Source organism: Auxenochlorella protothecoides (assembly GCF_000733215.1).
Source record: "Auxenochlorella protothecoides strain 0710 unplaced genomic scaffold scaffold97, whole genome shotgun sequence".
In the NCBI taxonomy this organism is placed as follows: Eukaryota; Viridiplantae; Chlorophyta; class Trebouxiophyceae; order Chlorellales; family Chlorellaceae; genus Auxenochlorella; species Auxenochlorella protothecoides.
In genome coordinates this window covers 89429-110621 of record NW_011934187.1, presented here as the reverse complement: position 1 = coordinate 110621, position 21193 = coordinate 89429, and the positions used below count along the sequence as shown (strand labels likewise).

Below are 21193 nucleotides of genomic sequence, written 5' to 3'. Positions count from 1 at the left end.
CTGGATCTCGGCATGGGCGGGCGTTTGCAGGCTGCCCGCATGGGCTTCTGGCAGCCGTCGGCGTCACTCATGGAGGTGCCTCGCGACGAAGTCCAGCACCCCATCAGCCACAGGTTTGTGATGGGAATTGGGTAGAGATTACACCGGTGCCTTACAGAGTACCCCGTGCTCCTCCCTCGGCGGCTGCTTCAGGACACACGCAGGCATACCCTGCTCAGCACCACCAACAAGCACCCTCCTGCAACGCAGCAGCGCAAGACTGTGATGAGGATGCCACGCCGCTCCTTGTGCCCTTCAGCGTCTCTCCCGCTGCGGCCAGGACCGAGCTCCTGAGGTGGCAGCGGCAGAGCTGGCTTGCGCCCTGGAACGTCCTGGCAGAGGGCACCTGGAGGCTGCGCTCTGCCTACCTGCCCTTTTGGTCGTTCAGAGGCTCAGCCACTGTGCACTGGACGGCAAATGTAACCAGGTGGGGTGGACTGGGGAGGTGACTCGTGCGATCATGCCGAGGTTGGAGGTTGTCATGCGTTACACCAGCAGGGCCGCACTTCTTGTAGGAGTGGTTGGGACGAGTCTGGGAGCTGCCTTCCGTACAGGTGCCTGACATCTGCCCGAATCACCTTCCCCACCCCTGGCGCCCTCCCTGCTTTGCAGCGGGGGGGGTTTCACCTCCTGCCAGCACTGGAGTGGGAGCAGCCCCGTGAGCTTTGGGCCCTGGGAACCCAGCTCCCTGATCTACGCCAGCTATCGGTACCGCCGGGATTACGTCGCCGCCCTGCCGCACCTCGGCTGGGAGCGGCAGCTGCGACGAGAACCCTGGGCGGCCGCCTGCGAACCAGGCCGACTGCCCGGCCTCAGCCCCGAGGCGGACCCCCCGGACATGAAGCAGGCCATCGCCTGGGAGCTCGCCGTCCAGGCCATGACAGAGGACCAGGTGAGGAGCTGCCTGGAAGGCGCTGGCTGGTGGGCGGACGGGAAGCCTGCTGCGTCCTCAGCTGTGCGCTCAGCCCGGTCTTGGGGACCTTGCGTGGGTGTGCCATGGCCGATGAGTCCCACCGGACCTGCTTCCTGCCGAGTGAGGCTCTTCCCCCCTCACCCCTCCCTCAACAGTCCAGGAGGGGCAGGGAGGAGCTGTCTGCCAGGCTGGAGCCCGGGTCCAGCGTCGCCCACATCCACGCCCGCCTCTCCTTCCGCGAGCGCAGCGCGCAGCTCGTCTTCCTCCCCGTGCACGCCATCGCCTACGCCTGGGGCGAGACCTTCAACGTGCACAGCGAGCGGGTACCAGACACCTACATGGCGCTGGTGTCGGGAGGTGGAGGTGCGAGTCCTGAGTCGTGGGGCGCTGGGGGCTGGTAGGGGAGTGGGCAGCCGCAGTCGAGGACGGCGAGTGGGAGCGGGGCGTGAGCGAGGCGAGGCAAGGGTCGGCGATGCCCCCCTGGCGACACTCGCCCATCGCCCACCACCCTTTTGCCCATCGGGCAGCACCCGCCCCAGTTGCCACCTCGGACACCTCCCTGCCCCCAGGCCCGGTGCACGTGGCAGGGCAGCGGCACTACAGCCGGGTGCGGTGCTGCGGCCTGGCTGCGGCGGCGACGGCGCTGGGCGGGTCCCTGGCCTCCTGGGCGTCCGGTTCGAGCGCGCCGGGGCTGTGGCCCTTGACCCTGGAAGGGACCTTTTGCTGGGGGGTCGCCGGAGCGGTGGCCGGTGCGCGGTGGGGTTGTGATGGTGGAGAATCGTCTGTGCGGTCTGGCACCTGCGAGGGTGTGCTTGCCGGGACTGTGATTGAGTTCCCTGGGCGACCTGCCGTCGCCTCCCCTGGCTGCCCTTTCCTGGTCCTGCTCACCCCCCATTCCTCCCGTCTCCCCACAACTCTAGGTGTCATGTCGAGACTGGGGCCCGCCCAGGCAGAGCGCATGGCGGAGGACCAGAGGATGAGGGAGGAGGAAGGGGACCTGGACCGGGCGCTGGGGTATGGGATCGGGCCCATGGCCGCAGGATCCGATGAACAGGAGGTGACGCTGGTGGTGCATCCCAGGGGAATGGCCCATGGGCTGGAGGTGGGAGTGGCGTATTCGGTGCATCATACCATGGCACAGTCGCAATGAGCGTTACACCCTGACAGGCTCAAGCTGGCATCCATTCCTGTGCCTTTTTCACATCAGGCAGCCATTCACGTGCAGCTGTCCCCCACTACATCCTGCCTCTGCTGCAATATCACATCACTTCTCCCCACCCCCCTCCCCCCACCCACACATGACCGCATTCACACCTCACCCCTGTCCAGGCGCTGCTCACAGCCACTGAGTGGAGGCGGTGGGAGAGCTACGACCGGCGGCGCTGGGAGGAGCACAAGCGGCGGGCGTGGGCAGAGGACCTGTGGCTGGCACAGGCCAGGAGGCGGCGCGAGCGACGCGAACTGGCCTCCAGGATGGCCGCGGCGGATGCGCGCGCCGCGGCGGACGAGGAAAGGGAGAGGCGGCGGAGCATGAAGTATGGGCCCAGCAGCCGCCACAACCGCATGCATAGGTACAGGTCGAAGGGTGTTTAAGGGGGGCAGGCAGGAGGGAGGGGGTCCTCGGGGATCTGCGTTTGTGTGCCCCTCACCCTGACCGAGGAGTATCGAAGGGCCACACCGACGCACAAGGACATCAGCCCACCGCATTTCAGAAGCCAGGTCCGTATGCAACCCCCTCCAAGCCTCAGGCCCCAACCCCCCCCCTCACAAACTCACACAGTCAGCGTCCGCATTTCAGTGGCGGACACAGGGCGGGGGGACGCTCTGATTTCCTGGGTTACTATGCGGCACTGGACCTTCAGCTGTCCGGCGGGCCCGTGACGACCGACGAGATCCGCCGCGCTTTCCGAAGGGCGGCCCTGAGGTCGCACCCGGACCATCAGGCCCACCAGCAGCAGCAGCAGGTGCGTAAGCTGCCCTGCATGGGAGGCGTCAGGGTGTGTGCGATGGTGATTGGGGTGAGTTTTGCACCATCTGGTGCCAACACGAGGTCCCCAGTGATCTCTTTGTGACGCTCAAGCCAACCCCTTGACCCCAGGGTCGGACACTCAGCAATAAGGAGGCCCGGGAGAGGTTCCACAGGGTCCGAGCAGCGTATGAGGTGCTGAGAGACCCCCAGAAGCGAGCACAGTACGATGCAGGGCAGCGCCCAGACGAGTAGAGTTCGATTGCGGCCCAGGACAGCGAAGCAGCAGCCTTCCATGCGCACATTCTGCTGTGCGGATTGTCGAAGGATCCCTCCCTCCTACCGTCGGCGATACGTACCTCTTCGTTATGACTGACACTGCACCTGGACTGCACAGTCTCCTTTTCTAGTTGCTCTGCAAAGCTATGCTATGGACACACAAGTCGCCATCAAATCGCCAAGGCGCACAGACCCTTCATCTCGTTACAATCAGGAGCCAGGTGTAACTGGAAGTGAGTAGGGCACTGCACTGCTGGTATCAGGCACAAAACGAAAGAATTCGGGACTCTTTTGCTGGGAGTCTGGATGTCATGCAGTTGCAATCAAGAAGCCAGGAGAAGGGGGATGTCGATCTTCACCATGCATAGAGAGGAGAGGGCCGTCTCTCGTCGCAGATTTCCTCCATATCTTCGAGGTGATGATTGGAACAGCGAAAGAATGCGTGAGGAAAACCGTGCAAACATCACCTGAGGGTCAACTCAAGGCGTGGGTCATGTCGAATCGACACATCGCAGCAAGGAGCGGCTGTGGGCTTCCAAAGCTCACCAGGGCTCAGGCCCGGAAACCATCCTGGAACCGTCCCTCACCCCAGATCAAGGACTTTTCACTGCCTGCCCTTCCTGGCCGCCAGCCACGCCGCCAGCCCCGCCTGCTGCCGGGCGTTCAGCCGCACGCGGGGCCTCGCGGCCACGAGCATGGCCACCGCCCCCGCGACGTCGGCCGCGTCGCCGCGGGCTATCAGGATGGCCGCCAGCATGGCGGCGCTGCGGCCATGCCCGTGGGCGCAGTGCACGAGCACGCCCCGGCCAGCCGCCACCTGGCGCTCGCTCCACGCCACGCCGGCCTCGATTTGTTCCACGGTGGGGCCTGTGGGGGTGCAGAGATGCGAGTTGCTCATGTCCGGGGCTGGGAGGCAAACAACAGTCGGGGTGCAGCCTGATGCACACGTCGGCATGTCGCGGCAGGGGCTCACTCCAGCTTCTCCCCTCCCCAACCCCCTTCCCATTCCACCATGCGCACAGTGGGTGTCCCAGGTGGGCAACGCCAGATAGGCGGGGGCGGCCACTTGAAGTGGAAGCTCGCAGGTCACGTCAAGCACTGCCAGCTGGGCGGCCGGCACCAGGGCCTCCTCGGATGGCCTGCCGGGGACAGGGGGGCGGGGGAGGGTCCATACCAGTCACTCGACGGCCAGCTAGCCTGTCAAAACAATGTCCTCGGGCTAACACTGCATAGAGTGCATAATGCTCCTTTTCAATTCATTGGCGCGTCCCCACGCCCAGCCCCGTCCCCCTCCCGTTTCCCTCACCAGGCGCCAATGTAGTAGTCTGCGGTGACCCTGTTCCAGATGGGTTCGGACGATAGCTGCCGCTGCAGCCCCAGCTTGGTCCGCAGCGCAGCATGGTAGGGCCAGAAGAGGGCAAGGTTGAGGGGCTTGAGTGATCCGTGAGGCGTCTGCACACGGTGGCAGAGGTGGCCGATTGTTGACAGCACTTTGCACCTTTTTATGCTGAGAGCTTGCAATCCGGTCCCCCGCCAATGTCTCTTCATCTGGCCAGAGTCATGGCTGAGCCTGGATCTCCCCATTGCATCCCCCTACCTTGCCAAGCATGCCGGTGGTGTGACGGGCTAGGTGGCTGGAGGCGGCCAGGGCCACGAGCAGGCCCGCGCCGGCAGCGTGCCACAGCACCAGGGTCGCTGCCTTGGGCAATGTCGACCTGCCGGCATAGGCCAGGAGTGCCGGTCCAAGAGACGCGCCGCCGACGACCCCACTCAAATGCATCGTCTCCCAGTCTTCAAAGGACGATGGCGCTGTTGGCCACTGTAGGTTTCTAGGCTGACAACCGCTTACCGATACGGGGGGCCAATCCTCCCTCCACACTCTAAACAATTCCAGTGCTGACAAATATTTGTATAGATGAAAGAATTCCTGAACATTTCGAATCGCTCGGTGATATAATAAGCAACTTATCGGCAATGTCTCATCCGGAGCATGCGTCGAATGCTGTCTCGGAAGAATGATCACCTCGGCGCGCGTTCGTGCTTGTGCAAGCAGTGTTTGGCAGTCCTTGATCCTGAGATCTTCAATTTTGCATCATGACGGCTGTTATGATTCTCAGATATCGCCAATGTCATTCCACACCCTGATGACCATGCGGTGACAGGAGCGTATGGACCCCCAGCTGCGACGTGCGCTCCAGTTCCGAGCTCGCGTAGAGGGAATGTGAGACCATAATGTTGAGGTGGTGCGCTTGGATCAACATCCAGCACTGCCGTCGAATGCTCTTAGGGCACCTGGCTGACCCTCTTTATACACCGTTACTTCAGATTCAACAAGCGGGAGGAGGACTTCGAGTCTAAGCAGGAGTATGATGACTACCTCGAAGAGCGAGAAGACATCAGTGAGCTGCCCTGATTTAGGCATGGGAGTCCCCAAGCCCCACCATCTTGACCCACCTACTTGCCATGCCCCCTGTGCGGTCATGAAGCCTCTTCCTGGCTCATCCTTGTAGACCTCTCCTCCTACCCCGACCGCCCTACAGTCTTCAATCTCTCCGAGGGCATCGATGTCAAGGCCAACGAGGCCAGGGTGGAGGCGTACCGCCTGGCCAACGCCGACGCGATTGCGGCCGCGGACGCGCGGCGTGCCGAGGAGGTACGCCGCGAGGCCGCGCTGGAGCTGAGCCGGGGGGACCCGGGCACGGGTCAGGGCGCTGTCAGCGGCACCGCGGCAGCCTTCGAGGGGGGCCGCGACGCTGAGCCCCACCAGGGCATGGACTACACCGCGACCCTGCCGGCAGGCCTGCTCAACCACGAGTGCGTTGGGGGGTCTAGTACGGTGTCGTTACCAAGCTTTGGAGGTATGGTTGACTTGATTGGGTGGTGCGAGCAGCGCTCGTGCGTCAAGGGTTTCACGGCCACACCTATAGTGGGAGCAGATGCGCCCTTCGCCAAGCTCCAAACCATTCTGACCGCATCCTTCCCAAGCCCTCCTGCGTCCGCACCGACCAGGCCTGGCCAGCCGCCCCCTGCGACTGCGGCGGGGCCCTTACCAGACATGCTGGGCATGCTCCGCGATGGCGACATCTCCCATGCCGATGCTCGGACGCCCATGGACAAGGCGGCCTGGCAGGCCATGGCCTCGGCCAGCGGCTGGACCCCAGGTCAGCGGGGCACCCATTCATCCAGGCAGTAGGGGCAGTGAATGGTGCTTGAGTATGTACATGGAGTTGAGATGATCCAGGTGCAATGAAGCTGTATGGGCTCTTTGTTATCCTGGGAGTGCTGTGCTTGTCGCGGCAGATTTTGGCCACCCTCCTCTTTTCACCACAGTTTCCCACGCCCTAATACCCTTTGCACCCAGAGTTTCTGCGGACAAAGTGCAGGGAGGAGGCCTTTGACAGCGTGCTCGTCTTCTAGGTTCATCCCCTGCACGGCCACGCCCATCCCCGCTCGCATCTCTGCTAGTGGTCCAGATGCACGGCGTCTAAAGTGTGTGTACTTTCGATCCACATGACTCAAATGACTACTGCCCAGGGCAAGCTGCGCACCAGATGCTGGGTCGCTGAGAACTCGGAAAGCAACAGCATGCGTGCATTGCCAAGAGGGTCAGCGCCGCCTCCGTGGGCTGGGGCTTGGCGACGCCCGCCGCCGCCGGCGAGGCGGGCTGCTGGAGCTCGACCTCCCCGAGCTGCTGCTGGACCAGCTGCTGTTCGACCCACTGGACCGGCTGCTGGAGCCGCTCGAGCTGCTGCTGCTCCTGCCGGAGGACGAGGAGCTGGAGGGGCTCCGGCCCCTACGCCGTCCACGCACCGGTGAGGGGCTGTGCTCCCTTCCCTTGGACACCAGCGCACGGCCCGCCTCCTGGCGACGACGCGGCGGCGACGGGCTCCCCCTCCGTCTCCTGGGTGAGCGCGGGCTCAGGGAACGGCGACCCCGGGCCGGCGGGGTGGGACTGGCAGACCTTCGTGCCTTGCTTGCTGCCGGCGCACGTGAGCGAGACCCGGGCTGCGGCGAGGCCTCCCTGGCGCCTCGCCTCCTGGGCGGCGAGTCGGCGACACTGTCCCTTCGCCTCGGCGGGGAATCTTGCCGCGCTGGAAGGCGCCGAGGGCCCCTCGCATCCTCCACGTCGGCCGCCTCCGTCCTCGCCCGTCCCCGCGGCGGCGATGCGCTAGGATGCCGGCGTGCCGCCGGGCTAGCCCCCGCTCGCCGCTCGCGGGCCGGAGCGTCGGCGAGCCCCCTCGAACGCCCTCGCTTGGGTGCCCGGCTGGGAGAGTCGTCCCTCGCCCGCACGCCTGCGTCCTTGCCCCCTGCATCCAAAGCTCCCCTGTTCCCCACCTCGGCCCCTCCCCGCCGGGCCTCTCTGGACGGCGAGTTGGAGACCTCTGGCCGGTCCTCCAGCGGAAGGGGGGGCTGGGGGTTGTACCTGTCGGTTGCCTCCACGTCCCTGGTGTAGTATCTCTCAGACTTCCACCGCTTCTCCTCAGCCTGCGCAATGGGTGTGTAGTTTGGGACTTGGCCTCCCTGGTGAGAGGGAGGTGGAAGTGCTGCAGCTCCTCACACACGCAGTGTGCCAGCACGACCCTGGCGGCCTGCATTCTCTGCTCGCCATGCACGCTCCCTGTGCCCCAGCTTCCCACGCCAAGTCCACACCAGCCACGTACCAGGCGTGCTGCCTCTGCCTCTTCTGCAGCCTTCTTGGCATCCTTGATGGTCTGCTTGGCGGCCTTCTTTGCTGCCTTGGCTGTGGACTTGGCCTCGCGTTCACGTTCGCGCTCCGCCCGCCGCTTCTCCTTCTCGGCACGCTTGGCAGCTTTCCTGTTTATTTTATCATGCGACTTGGGTGCTCACTGCTCAGAAGTCAGCTCTGAGAGGAAGGCGGTCGTTTGCATGCCTGGAACAGGATACCACCAAGGAGACTGCATCAGGTTTCGATGAGACTCGCCACGGGCCTCGAGCCAAAGGCCTCCCTTGCACCTCACCTCCGCTCCTGCTCGCGATTCTCCCTCTCGGCGATCTTCTCCTGGCGCCGACGGTCCTGCAGCTCCCTGTCGAACGCGTCGCCCTCCTTGGTCTCCCCGATGCCAAAAGCGCCTCGCAAGCGACCCATCTGCTCCACCTTCCTGGCTGCTATCTGGTGCGTCTCCTGCTTCAGCCTGTTTGCGTTGAAATGAGGGAAGAAACTGGTAAGAGGCACAAGGTGAGACCAACACTGCACACAGAGCACACCCAACTCCAGCTGTGAACTTCACGACGAGCCAGATCGCAGAAAATAAACAACCACAGATCCATCCTCAAATTTCATCCCCTGTGCAAGCAGCAGTGACAAAAAGACCCACAGCTGGCCAAGGGCACTGACCCAATGCCACGCACTGTTCATCCTTGTGTTGTAGGGCTACAGCGCTAGCTTCCTCCTTGAGCTTTGCAAGGAGCTGGCTCCGGTAGGCATTGAGCTTCTCCTCCACCTCGTCCTCGGGCGTGCTGCGGTGCGTGAGTGGGAAAAGATGAGCAATGACAGGATAGTGCAGCTGTGCGAGAAATCGAAAGCCATCCGAGGAAAGGCAGGGGGGGTTTCCTGTACGGAGGCCCCACCATCGCTCTACTATGCAGTATGGTCATGACATCGGCTGCCCAATCACGTGCCACCTGAAAACTCAGCCCTAGCAGCCTTCATACCGTACTCTAAAACCCATACCCACCCGTCGTCCTCTAGCTGAGCACGCATGACCTCCACCTCCAGCTCGACCGCCCGCTTCTTGTTGTGCTCAAGGATGCCTGCATTGGGCTGCCGTTGGTCTGGGCCTCGCTCCTCTCGCTGTTCGTCCCGGCGCTGGAAGGCATTCCCTCGCAGGTTGAACTTGTTGTTCGTGACATACCCACTGGTGCCCGACCCTCGTGCGGTCAGGAGTCCGATGCCTGCGGAGCATAAGAGCAACTACACGGTGAGCACTGATTTGCACATCCATGCTTCATGCAGGGTCCGAAATGCAGTCGGGGCGCTAATACACGTACCATTATACATCTTGAAAGACGAGGCGAGGCGCCAGGGACCCGCAAGGCGCTGGGCACCTTTCCACGAACAGTGGGTGCCCCTTGCAGGTCAGCAATGGTCTGCAGCAGGCGATAGGTCCTCGGCAACAGCGCGAGATTTGATCTTTCCCGTTCCAAATTTCAGTATATATATTCACAGGGTCTGTTGTGTGCGCGTCCACCCTGCACTGGGCTGGCAAGCATGGTTGAGGCTCTCAGAGACATCAGCCTGGGTACCTCAGTACCCCCTTCGTTCTCCCAAGCCAGCTCATCTGAGTGTTATGGTCTGGTGCGCTGTTCCCCACCGCAGAACCCCGTCAAATAGGTGTGACAAATACCTGGTTCGACTGGCGAAGAAAATCGACTCATCCCCGCCCAAGAGGGCACGAGGCCATGTCAGGCCTGCAGGGTGACGACGGCTTTGTCGGAGCTACCGTCACCCGCGACGAGGTTGGTCAATGGGAATCGCATTTTGAGGATCCTAGAAACTTGAGATGTATGTTTGCCGGCTCATCTCATGGCTCAGATCGACCATTGACGAGGCACGTTTGATCTCTCGTTCGCAGGGCCTTCCCGATGACTTCTTCGATGCCTCAGCCTACTCCTTCTTCGGCACCACCGGAGACGATGTCGGGGGCCTGGAGGGAGAGCTGGAGGTGAGCGGGTAACGGCGGGGAGGCCCTCGGCTGGGGTTCTTGTGGCAGCCTGGCCAGCTTGTGATGGGCATGGAATACATCCATTCACCCCCTTGCCTGCAGCTGGGGTTGGAGGGCCCGCCCGAGGAGGAGAGCTGCGTGGTAGAGGACGACGACTACTACCTGGGCTACCATGCGGAGGGGGCAAGTGATGAGGAGGACCTGTCCCTGGCCAGCCTGTATGCCGTGGCTGGTGTCAGCACGCAGGTCCTGCCCAAGCCCGCCGCCGAGCCCGCCCCGCCCGTGCCGGCGCCCCCGCCCCCGCGGCCCAGCGGCAGCATCGCCTTGGGCGGTCTGCTGGCCGCGGGCGGCGACCGCGCCTTCTACACGCCGTCCCCCCCGGCCGCAGGCGCCCGCTCGCTGGAGTCACGGCCCGGCTCTGGCGGCCCCCCGCTGTCGACCTCGCTGCTGGGCCAGGGCCCCCTGCCGCCAGAGCCGCAGCCCAGTACCTACTACCAGGACCAGGGCGGCGCTTTCCAGGACCCCAGCGTTGTGGCGGGGGCCCCCGGCCTCCTCCGCCACCAGCAGGCACTCGCCGGCTATGCAGCGGCGCCACCCCCGCCGGTGGTGAGACTCGCCGGGCAGGGGCTCTGCTGCTGGCCTGCATGGTGTCGACCAGTGCGCCTGGAAGCCAGCCCTGTGTTTTTGCGCCGGCTGTGCATCGCCCCCCACCATATTCTGTCAGCCTGCCACAACACCCATTGAACCCCCCCTCATCAACAACACCCCTTGTCTCATTCCTCCTGGTGCAGGGCATGACCGCCAGCGCTCTTGAAGCCTCGCTGCTGGCGAGGTCGGCGGAGCCCCAGCCGCCGCCCCTGGGCCCCCCCTCGGGGCACCCCGTGCACGGCTACCCCGGCCCGCCGCCGCCGCCCCACTTCCCCATGCCGCCCCCGCCTCCCGGCCACGTGGATCATCGGGGTCACAGGCACTCAATGCCCCCGCCCCCGGGCTTCCCGGCGCACATGGGGCCCCCCCCGGGCTTCAGCGGCATGGCCCCGCCACCACTTCGCGGCCCCGCCCCGCCCGCATCCCACCTGACGCCCCCTCCGGTGCCCCCACCAGGCCCCCCGCCGGGTCCGTGGGGCGGGCAGGGCGGGCAGGCCGGCCCGCCGCCCCCACGCCCTGCGTGGGGCGCCACGGAGGCGGGCCCGCAGCAGCCGCGCCCGCCCAGCCCCTCCCAGTTCCCGGCGCTGGGGGCGGGGCCCCGACCTGGGCGCCCGGGCGCGCCGGCCATCCTCGCCAGGCCTGCCGCCGCCGGCGCTGGGCCCCAGGGCCCGGGCCCGCAGCAGCCCGGGATCGCGCAGCGCCTGCAGGGCCTCACCCTCGCTGACAGGTGGGGTCATAGGAACTGTGGGGTGTCTCATGGCGGAGATTGAGGACACCGTGGTCTGGGAGTGATTCACTTGCTGGCATGCCTGTGCGAGCCAGCGCTTGCATGTGGCCCAGGCTGTTTCACAGATCATCCGACCACCACGCCTTCCCCCTGCCCATCCACAGGTCGGCGCAGCCGCAGCACGGGAGAGGATCGGGCCCAGGACCTCGCGCTCGGCCGCCCCGGTACCAGAGCCTGTACATGAGCAGCAACGAGATCGACGGCATCCTGTACACCCAGGTGTGCCCACGGTGGGCGGCTCGGAGTGGTGCAGGAACCTGGCGACTGGATGCCCGGGCCATCGGTGCTCGGCCCAGCAGGCAGCCGATGCGACAAGCCGGTACCTTGCCCAGCAGGGGGGGCCATCCTCGTGGCCGACCTCCACGCATTGCCACTCACATCCCCATCCCTCCCTGCGTGCAGTGGCGGGGCCTGCAGCAGGGCCCACCCTATGTTGAGGACTACTACTTCCAGGGCTTTGTCTACAAGTACTACAACCGCAAGAACCGGCGCTTCTTTGCCCCAGAGTCTGGTGGGTGATGGCCTGTGGTGGGGTGGGGGGAGGTGGGTGAGATCGAGGACTGGGGCAGGGGGTGGCACCAGATGATCTTGGAAGGGGTCCAGAAGTCGTCTGAGTGTTGTGTTTACACCAGGAGGGGTGGAGTGTTGCTGCATGTTCTCTGCTCGACCTCACCCGCCGTCGGTCAGAGTCTCGAGCAAGCCCACCATCCCATTCCTCCCGCGCCGCCGCCCACCTGGATCCCCCCACGCACACACCGCAGTGCGCGAGCTGGCACCCACGGAGAAGCTGAGCGCCGACCAGGTGGCATTCGTGCACCTGGACGGTCTGGGCCGCGTGCCCTTCTCCAACATCCGCCGCCCGCGCCCCCTGATGGAGCTGGGCGGCGGGCCGGGTGTCGCGGAGGAGGGCGCAGAGGCCGGGCCGGGCGCGCCGGCGCGATCCCGGCGCCGGCGCCTGGATCAGGAGCCGCTGCTGGCTGCACGCATCATGATCGAGGACTGCATGTCCCTCATCCTGGACGTGCAGGACATCGACCAGATCTTTGTCGCGGCTGCGGGATGTGGGTTTTGGGTTGGAGGGAGGGTGTGAGGGTCGCAGGGATGGGGCCCTGGAGGTGGTATGAGTGTGCGTCGAGGGCTCATCGCCAGGGACGGCTGGGGAAGGGTGTGGAGAACATTTCAGTCATGCAGCGGTGCAATGGCACGAGAGCTGGGTAGGCTGGATCCACCCCATGCACATGGGCGGAGTCACGGCGCCTCTGTCAGCCATCGCCGCACCGACCTGCGCCTGTCTTCGCACTCCCACTCCAAGCACTCCCACTCTCAAGCTCTCTCAAACCCCCCACCCCCAACCCCAACCCCCGCCGACACACGCCCTCGCAGACCCCATCCAGGACGAGGCGGCGCTGCGCTCGCGGCGGCAGCTCCTGCTGGAGGGCCTGTCGGCCTCGCTGCGCCTGCCAGACGCGCCCGGCGCGAGGCGCGCCGCGCCGGACCCCGGCGCGCCAGGCGACGCCGTGTTCCGGCGGCTGATGGGCCTGCGCAAGGGGCGCACGCTGGCCGCGCGCGCGCTGCGCGTGACTTTCCCGCCCGCCGAGGAGCGGCAGCGCCCGCTGCCCCTGGCCCGCGCGGCGCCGAACCTGCGCCTGCTCTGGGCCGTGCTGCGCGGCGCGGGCGTGCTGTGGTCTGACCCCGGCGGCGGGGTTGCCGAGGCCGCGGACGAGCTGGCCGCCTCGGCGCGCCTGGCCGACGCGGCGGCCGAGGTCTTGGCGGCCCTGCCCGCGGCCCGCATGCTGGCGGACGCGGCCGTCGCGCTGGCCGCCGGGCTGGCCGAAGGAACGGCCGCCTCGCTGCAGGCGCCGGGTGCGCTGGCCGCCCCCGTGCCCGCGCCAGAGACGCCCTGGCTGGGCGGCGTGCTGGGCGCGCTGTGCCGCCGCGCAGGCGAGCTCAGGATCGGCGGCGGCGGGGGAGGGGGGGCCCCGGAGGTGGCGCCGCAGCTCGCGGCCGCGCGCATCGCCTGGGAGCCAGCGCGTGCCGCGCTGGCCGAGGCCGTGCTGGCGCTGGAGGGCGGGGAGGCGGGGGCCCTGAGTGCCGCGCTGGAGGGCCTCAGGGCCTGATGCTCCCTGGGTGGGCGGTGCGTGTGCGTGAAGCGATTGCCCCCGACCTGGCCCACATGGCATTGCAGATGACAACACAGTGTAACACAAGAGTGACAGGGTGTGCCTCTGGTGAATGGGTGTTTGAGTCGTGTATTGAGCTTTGTGCCTCAGTCTGGGCTGACAGACCCGTGCAGCACCCAGGAGGGAGGTCACGTTTCCGTGCACAGCCAGGGTCGATTGCCATCGGCCCACGCCCAATCCCAGGGGACTGCGTCAAGTCCCCGGGAGTCGGCGGTGGGGGATCAATCTCGCGCTGCCTCCCTCTGCCTTGCACCCCTGCCCCTGGCGACCGGATCTCACCATGGGAGCCTGTCACGACGATCACCTGAATTTTCCAAAGACCAAGAAGGAGGAGACCGAGGGGGAGGAGTCGGGAGACGAGGAGGAGTCGGAGGAGGACTCCGGGGAGGAGGAGTCTGACGATGAGCAGAGCTACCCCGATGTGGACGTGCCCTTGATGGCCCGGGACTGGGAGGCGGTGCTCGATGAGTCCATCACCTGCCTATCCATGGACCCCAGCGGCACCTACATCGCCGTGGGCACGGCGGAGGGACCCATTTCCCTCCTGTCGGCTGCCTCTGGCCAAACGGGGATAGAGCTGGCGGGGCACGATTGGGGCACCAATGCCGTTGCCCACCTGGGTCTCAGGAGACTGGTGTCTATTGGCGAGGACGGACATGCCCGTATCTGGACACTCCCGGTGGGAGAACTGGAGCCCAAGGTGCAGGCTATTCCTGTGCCACATGTCGATGCCGACAGGTGTGTGAGGATTTGTGTTGGAGGCTTACTTATGAGGGCAGGGAGGGATACTCCTTGATTGGAGCTCCAGCTGGAGCTCCTTTGTGCTCAAGGCCCCAGCCAATAGCATCACCATTGGAATGCGTGTATGTCCCTGAGTTGTCAGAGTACCAATACACCACGACAACAACTCCATTCCAGGACACCCGCCGGCCCCTGCGTCCGGCACCTGGCAGTGAGGGGCAATGCGTTTGCGTGCGCAGCAGGGCATCAGGCCACCTACTTCACCGTCGAACCCGAGACGGCGGAGGTCAAGGCCTATCCCCAGCCCCCAACCAAGGGCACTGTGCTGGATGTGCGGCTTCCGGTTGATGGCTCACTCGTTGTGGCCACCAGCAAGTCGGTAGCGCTGCTTGAGGAGATGGAGATCACCTCCAAGCAGCCCAACCCACTAGACATGCCCGTAGAGGTAGGTGGGCGGGAGCATGTGGTTCAACCCAGTATCTTGAAGGATTCATCACAAAGCTGCCAGATAAGTTCAGGCCCGGTGGCTGCCAAGAACACTTATGGTGCTCACCCTCCTCTACATCTAATCTTGCCCTCATCTCTGCAGGGAGCCTGCCTGAGCGTGGATGTGGATGCCAGCGGCAAGCATGTCATCGTGGGGTGCCAGGATCAGGCCGTGCGCATCTACCAGCTGAAGCGGACAGCCAAGGGGGCTGAAGTGGAAGTGGGTGCTGAACGGGGGCGTAGGATGGTGATCTTTGACGTGATTGTCATTTCGCTGATGCCTGTCTTGCTCGACTTTCACAGCGAGGTAAAGTGAGGTATAAACTGACGGCTTTTACCACTCCTGCAAACTTCCATACTCAGGAGTTTGCGGGCGGCGGCTACCACGGAAAGGTCACCCATGTGACATTTGATGCCCAGGGGCACAAGATGGGATCCGTGGGCGGCAACGTCGGCATAGGTGAGGCAGGCAGGGTGGGCAACAATACTCTGTGGCGTCCCAGACTTGCACACGACTGCACCCTGTGTCAAACCCTCCACCAACCCCTGCCAGATGCGGCAAGCACCTGAGCCGCACCCTCTCCCAACCATCCCCCCTCCCACCCAGTCCTGGACTTTGAGGGTGGCCCTGAGGACAGCAGCCCCACCCTGCTTGTCGGGCACAGCAAGACCATCAATGCCCTGGCCTGGCAGCCCGTGGGTGGCCTCGTGGCGACGGGCGGCGACGACGGCGAGGTGATCGTCTACGACCTCCAGACAGCGACACCCGGAAAGCCAGACTACTGCAGTCCGCTGGCTATCGGTGACTGCAAAGGGGACGCGGTCACCGCCGTCGTATGGGGCGATGGCGGTGTGCTCTTTTCAGGGCACGAGTCCGGCGCGGTGCGGCGGTGGAAGGGGGCTCCCACCCGGCTGATCATTGAGGAGGGGAGCAGCAGCAGTGACGAGGAGATGCTACCGGAAGAATGAGGGCGATGGCTGCACTGTCGGCAGTTGTGGGCCCGGAATTACTGAGTAAAATACAGTGAGAAAGCAAAATCCATCAGCATTGCCTCTGGATGCCCTGAAGTAGAATGAAACAATCAATGTTGGCGAATCTAGAATCCATGCTGATGTTTGGAACTTGCCACCGACTTCCTGCACCTGCAGCTGCATCCGTGAATGTAAAGGATGCTTGGATCTCACTACAGAAGGCAGTGATTGGGGAGTCATGTGCTGAAACCGCATCTCGTCTCACGAAGCAGTCGTCATCGGCCCGAACTTTGGCTAGGTGTTTGAACAACATCCAGGAGGAAAGGCCGGCACGCCTTCCCCTGACGTTTGAACAAGCCGTTCAAAGTCCACCCTCTGGCACCAAGTCCGTCAAAACGAGCGCCCGGTGTCCCTCGAGACGGATCTTGAAGTTTAGCTCTTGGACATATCCTAGAGTCTTGAGCGCCATGGTGAGCAGGGAAGCTGGGAGTGCAGGCCTTCGCGAAGCCAACTCGGCATGGAGAGACAGCCTGCGGATTCGTGACGCATAGTGCACTCCGTTTGACTCCTGAAACGTCTCTGGGTGATTGTTTCCACCATTTGTTCAGCCTGGCGTGTCACATTTGCCTTCCGCCTGCACCACAGGCCACCGGGCTCACCGCACAGACCTACCGTCGGGCGGTGACGACGTCCCGCCGGGATCGCAAGGCCGGACCCCGCGTCGGCCTGACAGAGGAACAGAGGCAGGAGATCAGGTGTGTGCGGGGAAGGCGTGCAGGAGCGTGGCTGCAAACCCCGATGCGGACGTGTAGGGGTCTGTCGCCGCGGACCGTCTGCCCCGATGTGACGTGCTGATGACGAGCCCTCCCATCACCACAGGGAGGCATTTGATCTCTTCGACACCGATGGCTCTGGCACCATCGACACCCGGGAGCTGAAGGTGCATTTTGCGACGCGGTTTCACGAAGCACTTGGCTCTTACCCTGGGCTTCTCTGATTGCTGTCCCAGCAATCACTCCTGGCACGACCAGCGCGCAAGTCAGCCAGCAACCACCAAATCTTTGTCACTCAAATCGAACTCCTGTTTTCCCAATACAGGTGGCCATGCGCGCCCTGGGCTTCGAGCCGAAAAAGGAGGAGGTGAAGAAGCTGGTGGCTGACTTTGACAAGGATGGCTCTGGGCTGATCGACTACGAGGAGTTCCTCCAGGTCATGACCACAAAGATGGGCGAGCGCGACGGCAAGGAGGAGATCATCAAGGCGTTCCGTCTGTTTGACGACGATGAGACGGGCAAGATCTCCTTCAAGAACCTCAAGCGGGTTGCCAAGGAACTCGGCGAGAACATCACCGGTGAGGGTGGGGATCGTCTGGATGCAAGGGATAATAAATCAGGGGCATCGAGCAGGAAGTCAACCCTTGCAGAATTGCACCTGCACCTGGCAAGCATGCATGTGGCTCGACCAATGGCACGCACCAGTCCCATGCCAAACACTTTGGCCCCCTTTCTGCGCAGATGAGGAGTTGCAAGAGATGATTGACGAGGCCGATCGGGATGGGGATGGCGAGGTGAACGAGGAGGAGTTCTTCCGCATCATGAAGAAGACCTCCCTCTTCTGAGCCACCCAGGTTCATTGTCTCTCATTCCATGGCATCTTGGAGCCGTTCTCTCGCATGGCAGGATACATGAGCAGCGCGCCATTGCTGCGCCTGAAGCCCAGCAACGGCCACACCATGCCGCCCCTCGGTTGCACCAAGGGCCGTGCACCACCTGTGTGGGTGCACAGACCGACAGCACATGAGCTGTGTGTCAGTTTTTGGCCTCGTCCCCTCCCACAGACCAGCCAGGGGTTCCCTTCCATCCGCTCTCTCGGCACCCTCCAGACCACTCGTGTTCTGCAGCTGCAAGATCATGTCACAATATTGAGGAAATGGACGGGAAGAGATGGTGTTGAAGCACAATAGGAGATGCATCGCAGGGTGCAGGCCTGGCAACCCTCCTTGGTCAAGCAAAGACGTCGTCGTCGTCGTTCCAGCCGCCCTGCTGCCAGCCAGGGTTGCCGTCGAGTGCAATGTCCTCGAAGAAGGCGGCGTCCTCCTGAGGGGGACAGCCCATGCCGCCCGCCGCCATCTCGCCGACAGCGGTTGACGAGGATGCTGCGCCCCAGTCGCTCTCAGGCTGGGCGTTGTTGTGGAAGGGCAGGGGTGGGGGCAGGCCCTCGTCTGCGGTCACGTCCTCGTCGCCATCCCAGCCGCAGAAACTGTTGGAGGCGGTCCACGCCGTCTCAACATCCTGAGCAACATTAAGTGGCTGCTCAGCCTCCTCCCCTGCTCCATAGTGGAACAAGGGTGCATGTTGCTCTGGGAGCACAGCCTCGGAGGCTTGTGCATCCACAGGAGAGCCTTCCGGCTCTGGCTCGTGGACCTGCGGCGCCTGGTAGGCCTGCGGATCGCAGCCTTGTGCCTCGTAAGGCTGGCGCTCAAAGCCTTGTGCCTCACAAGCCAGCGGCTCCGGCTCGTCTGGCACACTCTCTCCGTGCCAGGGGGGTGCAGCTCCAGATTCCGACTGCAGCGCGGCTGCCGCATCGGGCGACCACGCCTCCTGGGGCGCGCTCGGCGCGTCCTCGGCCTGCGTGGCCTCGTCGCCGCCCCAGCCTGCCTCCTCCTCCACGGCCGCCAGCGTGGCCTCGACCCACGCCGGATCCGCTCCCCGGTCTACCAAGGCCTGGACCAGGGCTTGCACCTGCGGAGGCAGAGTGAAAGGGTTGGGCACGGTGAGGAAGGTTGCAAGGCAACCTCACAGTCAACACACCATCCCACGAGCATGTGAGGTCCTCGTGCACGGCAGCCCCGGGCTCCAACCCTTCTCTCACCTTGGCCTCCTCCTGGCCGAGGGAGGTCAGACAGTCTGCAAGCTGCTCCTCCGCTTCCGCGATCTGAGCGGCGACGTCGTCGGCCGGGGCAGCCGCAGGGGTCGTGGCTGCCGCTTGGTCCGCGGCCCTCGTAAGCGCGGCCTCGGCTTCAGCAGCCCTGGCCTCCGCCTCTCTCGCCCTCGCCTCGGCCTCCGCAGCCCTCGCCTCGGCCCCTGCCACCCGTGCCTCGGCCCCCGCCTTCTCCCCGGCCGCGGCGTCTAGGTCGGCGATGGCGCGTTCCGCCACCGACATGGCCTCCAGCGCCTCCTCCCGCGCCTCGGCGAGCTGGTGCCGGACGCCTTCCAGCTCCAGGGCGGCCTCTGGGCCTCCTGCCGCCGCACCGGGAGCGGCGGCCTCGGCCACCTCGCAGCGCCGCGTCAGCTCGGCGATGCGCTCCGCGTCGGCGGCGCGCGCCTTTTTGGCCTTGATCAGCTGCAGCTTGTGGCGCTTGACGTCGTCGGCCGCAGCCGCAGTGGCAGCCGCCGCCGCCTCCGCCGCCGCCGTCGCGGCCGCCTCCTCTGCCGCGGCCAGCTCCGCACGCAGCGACTCCAGCATGGCGTGCAGGTCGGCGCGCTCCGCACGCTGGGCCTCCACCTCGGCCTCCAGCGCCGCCACGCGCTCCCCTGCAGGCCCCGCCACCCCCACCTCGGCCGCCTCCAGCGCGCCCTGCATCTCCAGCAGCTGCGCGCCCAGCCCGTGCACCTGCGCGCGCGCGCTTTCCAGCTCACGCACGGTTTCCGGATCCGCCGCCCCGCCCCGCTCCTCCAGCTCGCGCCGCGCCTCTCCCAGCGCGCGCTCGGCCTCCTCGAGCCGGGAACGCAGCTCCTCGCGCTCCGTCTCCAGGGCCCGCAGCTCCTCGCGCTCCGTCTCCAGGACCCGCAGCTCGTCGCGCTCCGTCTCCAGGGCCCGCAGCTCGGCCTCCGTCGCGATCAGGTGGGACTGCAGACCCCGCGCTCCCTCACGCAGCGCCTCGGCCTCCGCGCGCAGGCTCGCCTCCTCCGCGCGCAGGCTCTCCGCTTCCTCGCGCAGCCCCGTGATCTCTTCACGAGAAGTGGCCTCCGCGGCGACACGCCGGGCCTCCAGCTCGGCCTGGGCCTGCGCCAGCCGCGCTTCGGCGGCTGCCTGGACCCCCGCCAGCTCGGCGCGCGCCGCCTCGGCCTCGGCGGCCGCCTCGGCCGCGGCCTCCTGTGGAGCAAGTGGGGCAGATGCCGGTGGGCCTGAGCTTGATTTCGAGGCCATGAGCGTCGGAGATGCTCGTGCCCAAGACCCTGTAGGACCATGACAGCTGTGTTTGGGGAACGACCGACAGGGCCGGGTCAGCTCCAAGAGTCCAACCTGGGCCACCCCGCCCCCCCACTCGGCCCACCGTCTTGCTCTCCAGCAGGTCCATCAGCTTCAGGTTCTCGGCGTCCAGATCCTCCAGTTCCTGGAAAGAGGGTTGGGACGCCGAGGGACACTCAGGAGCTGTCAACCAGACGTGTCACGGGCCGCCGGCTGTACGCCCAGCAGGTACATGCCTTCGGCCGGGCCGGCTGCCAGACACCAGCCTGCATCGACACTCTCACGGCACCGCACCTGGGCATGCTGCTGCCGCAGGCGGGCCAGCTCCTCCTCCATCGCCGTCTGACCCTGGCCCAGCTGGCTCTGCATGGAGGGGTGGGGCATGCGTGGGTGTGTTTGTTTGTGTGTATGCACCAGGGGGCCTGACCACGCAAGGTTGGCCGGCGGGGCAAAGGCGATGCGCCAGAGGACCCCCCCCTCCCGTCGGGGGGGCAGGGGGGCCCATGCCGTCTTCACACAAACTCATCGGCGTGCAGCGCTGCCCTGGCGCGCCCATGCAAGCCTCCGCACACACACACCGAGCCTCGGCGACCCTCTGCAGCCTGCTCCACGCACACGCCGCGCCCATCGATTGGCCAGGCTGCGCAGTGCCTCCCCTTCTCCCCCGTCCCGAGCCCCCCCTTCGATCCCTTGTTTTCCACCCACCAGCATCGCCTGCGCGTCCTGGAGCTGCCCCCGCAGCGACTCCAGCTCTGCATCCCTGTGGAAGAGGGGGGAAGGTGTGCGCGGGAGGGTAAGGACGGGTGGGGCGTCCTGCCGACATGGCAGCCCCAGCCCCCGAAACCCCCATTCGGTTTTCCCGGGGGGTTCCGGCTCAGGCCCTGCCACCGTGCCAGGCTTGACCCATTCCAGTGTCGCCCTCCCCACACCCCAACCCTAAACACGCCCACCTGGCCCGGAGTTCGGCGGGGTCGAAACGCTCCCCCCCCGCCTGCGCCGCCGCGAGCTCCGCCTCCAGCTCGGCGATGCGGTCCTGCGCGGTGCGCGCGGCGCCGGCCCCCACCGCGATCTTCTTCTTGGCCAGCGCGAACTTGCGGGACAGGTCGTCCACGCGCGCCGCCGCGGCCGCCGCCTCGGCGCGCGCGGCGTCGCGCTCGCGCTCGGCGTCGGCGGCCGCGTCGCGCGCGGCCTCGAGCGCGGCGGCCCCCGCCTCCACCGCCGCGCGCAGGTCGGCCTCCTTCTGCTCCACCGCGGCGCGCATGCGGTCGCGCACGTCGCGCAGCGCCTCCTGCACGCGCCGCGCGGCGC

At 65.5% G+C, this 21193-nt stretch overlaps 8 protein-coding genes across 8 annotated transcripts in view; 4 read left to right on the top strand and 4 right to left on the bottom strand.

The window, feature by feature from the left end:
• Positions 1-12: 12 nt before the first annotated feature.
• Positions 13-3173, top strand: F751_6796 (Chaperone protein DnaJ; the record flags this gene model as incomplete). The annotated part of the gene is made up of 9 exons (XM_011398404.1): positions 13-113; positions 320-466; positions 652-931; positions 1108-1315; positions 1522-1626; positions 1873-2009; positions 2282-2523; positions 2733-2916; positions 3051-3173. The coding sequence occupies 9 exons, from the start codon at positions 13-15 to the stop codon at positions 3171-3173; spliced, it is 1527 nt and encodes a 508-aa protein (XP_011396706.1).
• A 628-nt stretch (positions 3174-3801) lies between these two features.
• Positions 3802-4977, bottom strand: F751_6795 (Uncharacterized protein YnbD; the record flags this gene model as incomplete). Its single annotated transcript, XM_011398403.1, has 4 exons — positions 3802-4064; positions 4218-4336; positions 4504-4649; positions 4795-4977. 4 exons carry the CDS (start codon positions 4975-4977, stop codon positions 3802-3804), a joined length of 711 nt encoding a protein of 236 aa, XP_011396705.1.
• A 388-nt stretch (positions 4978-5365) lies between these two features.
• Positions 5366-6614, top strand: F751_6794 (CDK-activating kinase assembly factor MAT1; the record flags this gene model as incomplete). The annotated part of the gene is made up of 5 exons (XM_011398402.1): positions 5366-5418; positions 5523-5596; positions 5738-6011; positions 6207-6358; positions 6559-6614. 5 exons carry the CDS (start codon positions 5366-5368, stop codon positions 6612-6614), a joined length of 609 nt encoding a protein of 202 aa, XP_011396704.1.
• A 1063-nt stretch (positions 6615-7677) lies between these two features.
• Positions 7678-9216, bottom strand: F751_6793 (Pre-mRNA-splicing factor CWC21; the record flags this gene model as incomplete). The annotated part of the gene is made up of 6 exons (XM_011398401.1): positions 7678-7682; positions 7855-8012; positions 8177-8350; positions 8568-8675; positions 8894-9110; positions 9207-9216. The coding sequence occupies 6 exons, from the start codon at positions 9214-9216 to the stop codon at positions 7678-7680; spliced, it is 672 nt and encodes a 223-aa protein (XP_011396703.1).
• Positions 9217-9617: 401 nt separating this feature from the next.
• F751_6792 (PAT1-like protein 1) lies at positions 9618-13432 on the top strand (the record flags this gene model as incomplete). Its single annotated transcript, XM_011398400.1, has 9 exons — positions 9618-9674; positions 9791-9880; positions 9983-10486; positions 10672-10761; positions 11487-11534; positions 11718-11826; positions 12077-12376; positions 12699-13228; positions 13364-13432. The coding sequence occupies 9 exons, from the start codon at positions 9618-9620 to the stop codon at positions 13430-13432; spliced, it is 1797 nt and encodes a 598-aa protein (XP_011396702.1).
• Positions 13433-13931: 499 nt separating this feature from the next.
• F751_6790 (Caltractin) lies at positions 13932-17312 on the top strand (the record flags this gene model as incomplete). The annotated part of the gene is made up of 9 exons (XM_011398398.1): positions 13932-14233; positions 14414-14681; positions 14826-14942; positions 15086-15182; positions 15330-15604; positions 16340-16449; positions 16574-16634; positions 16793-17045; positions 17209-17312. The coding sequence occupies 9 exons, from the start codon at positions 13932-13934 to the stop codon at positions 17310-17312; spliced, it is 1587 nt and encodes a 528-aa protein (XP_011396700.1).
• F751_6791 (hypothetical protein) lies at positions 17105-17290 on the bottom strand (the record flags this gene model as incomplete). The annotated part of the gene is made up of 1 exon (XM_011398399.1): positions 17105-17290. One exon carries the CDS (start codon positions 17288-17290, stop codon positions 17105-17107), a length of 186 nt encoding a protein of 61 aa, XP_011396701.1.
• A 385-nt stretch (positions 17313-17697) lies between the features above and the next one.
• F751_6789 (hypothetical protein) overlaps positions 17698-21193 on the bottom strand; it is a gene marked incomplete at both ends in the record, with an annotated part of 11761 nt that continues 8265 nt past the window's right edge. The window contains 8 exons of the mRNA XM_011398397.1: positions 17698-18435; positions 18566-18706; positions 18851-19036; positions 19199-19726; positions 19971-20030; positions 20180-20248; positions 20591-20645; positions 20836-21193. The exon at positions 20836-21193 is cut by the window's right edge and continues 1770 nt beyond it. Coding sequence (XP_011396699.1) covers positions 17698-18435; positions 18566-18706; positions 18851-19036; positions 19199-19726; positions 19971-20030; positions 20180-20248; positions 20591-20645; positions 20836-21193 — 2135 coding nt within the window. The remainder of the gene's footprint in view (positions 18436-18565; positions 18707-18850; positions 19037-19198; positions 19727-19970; positions 20031-20179; positions 20249-20590; positions 20646-20835) is intronic.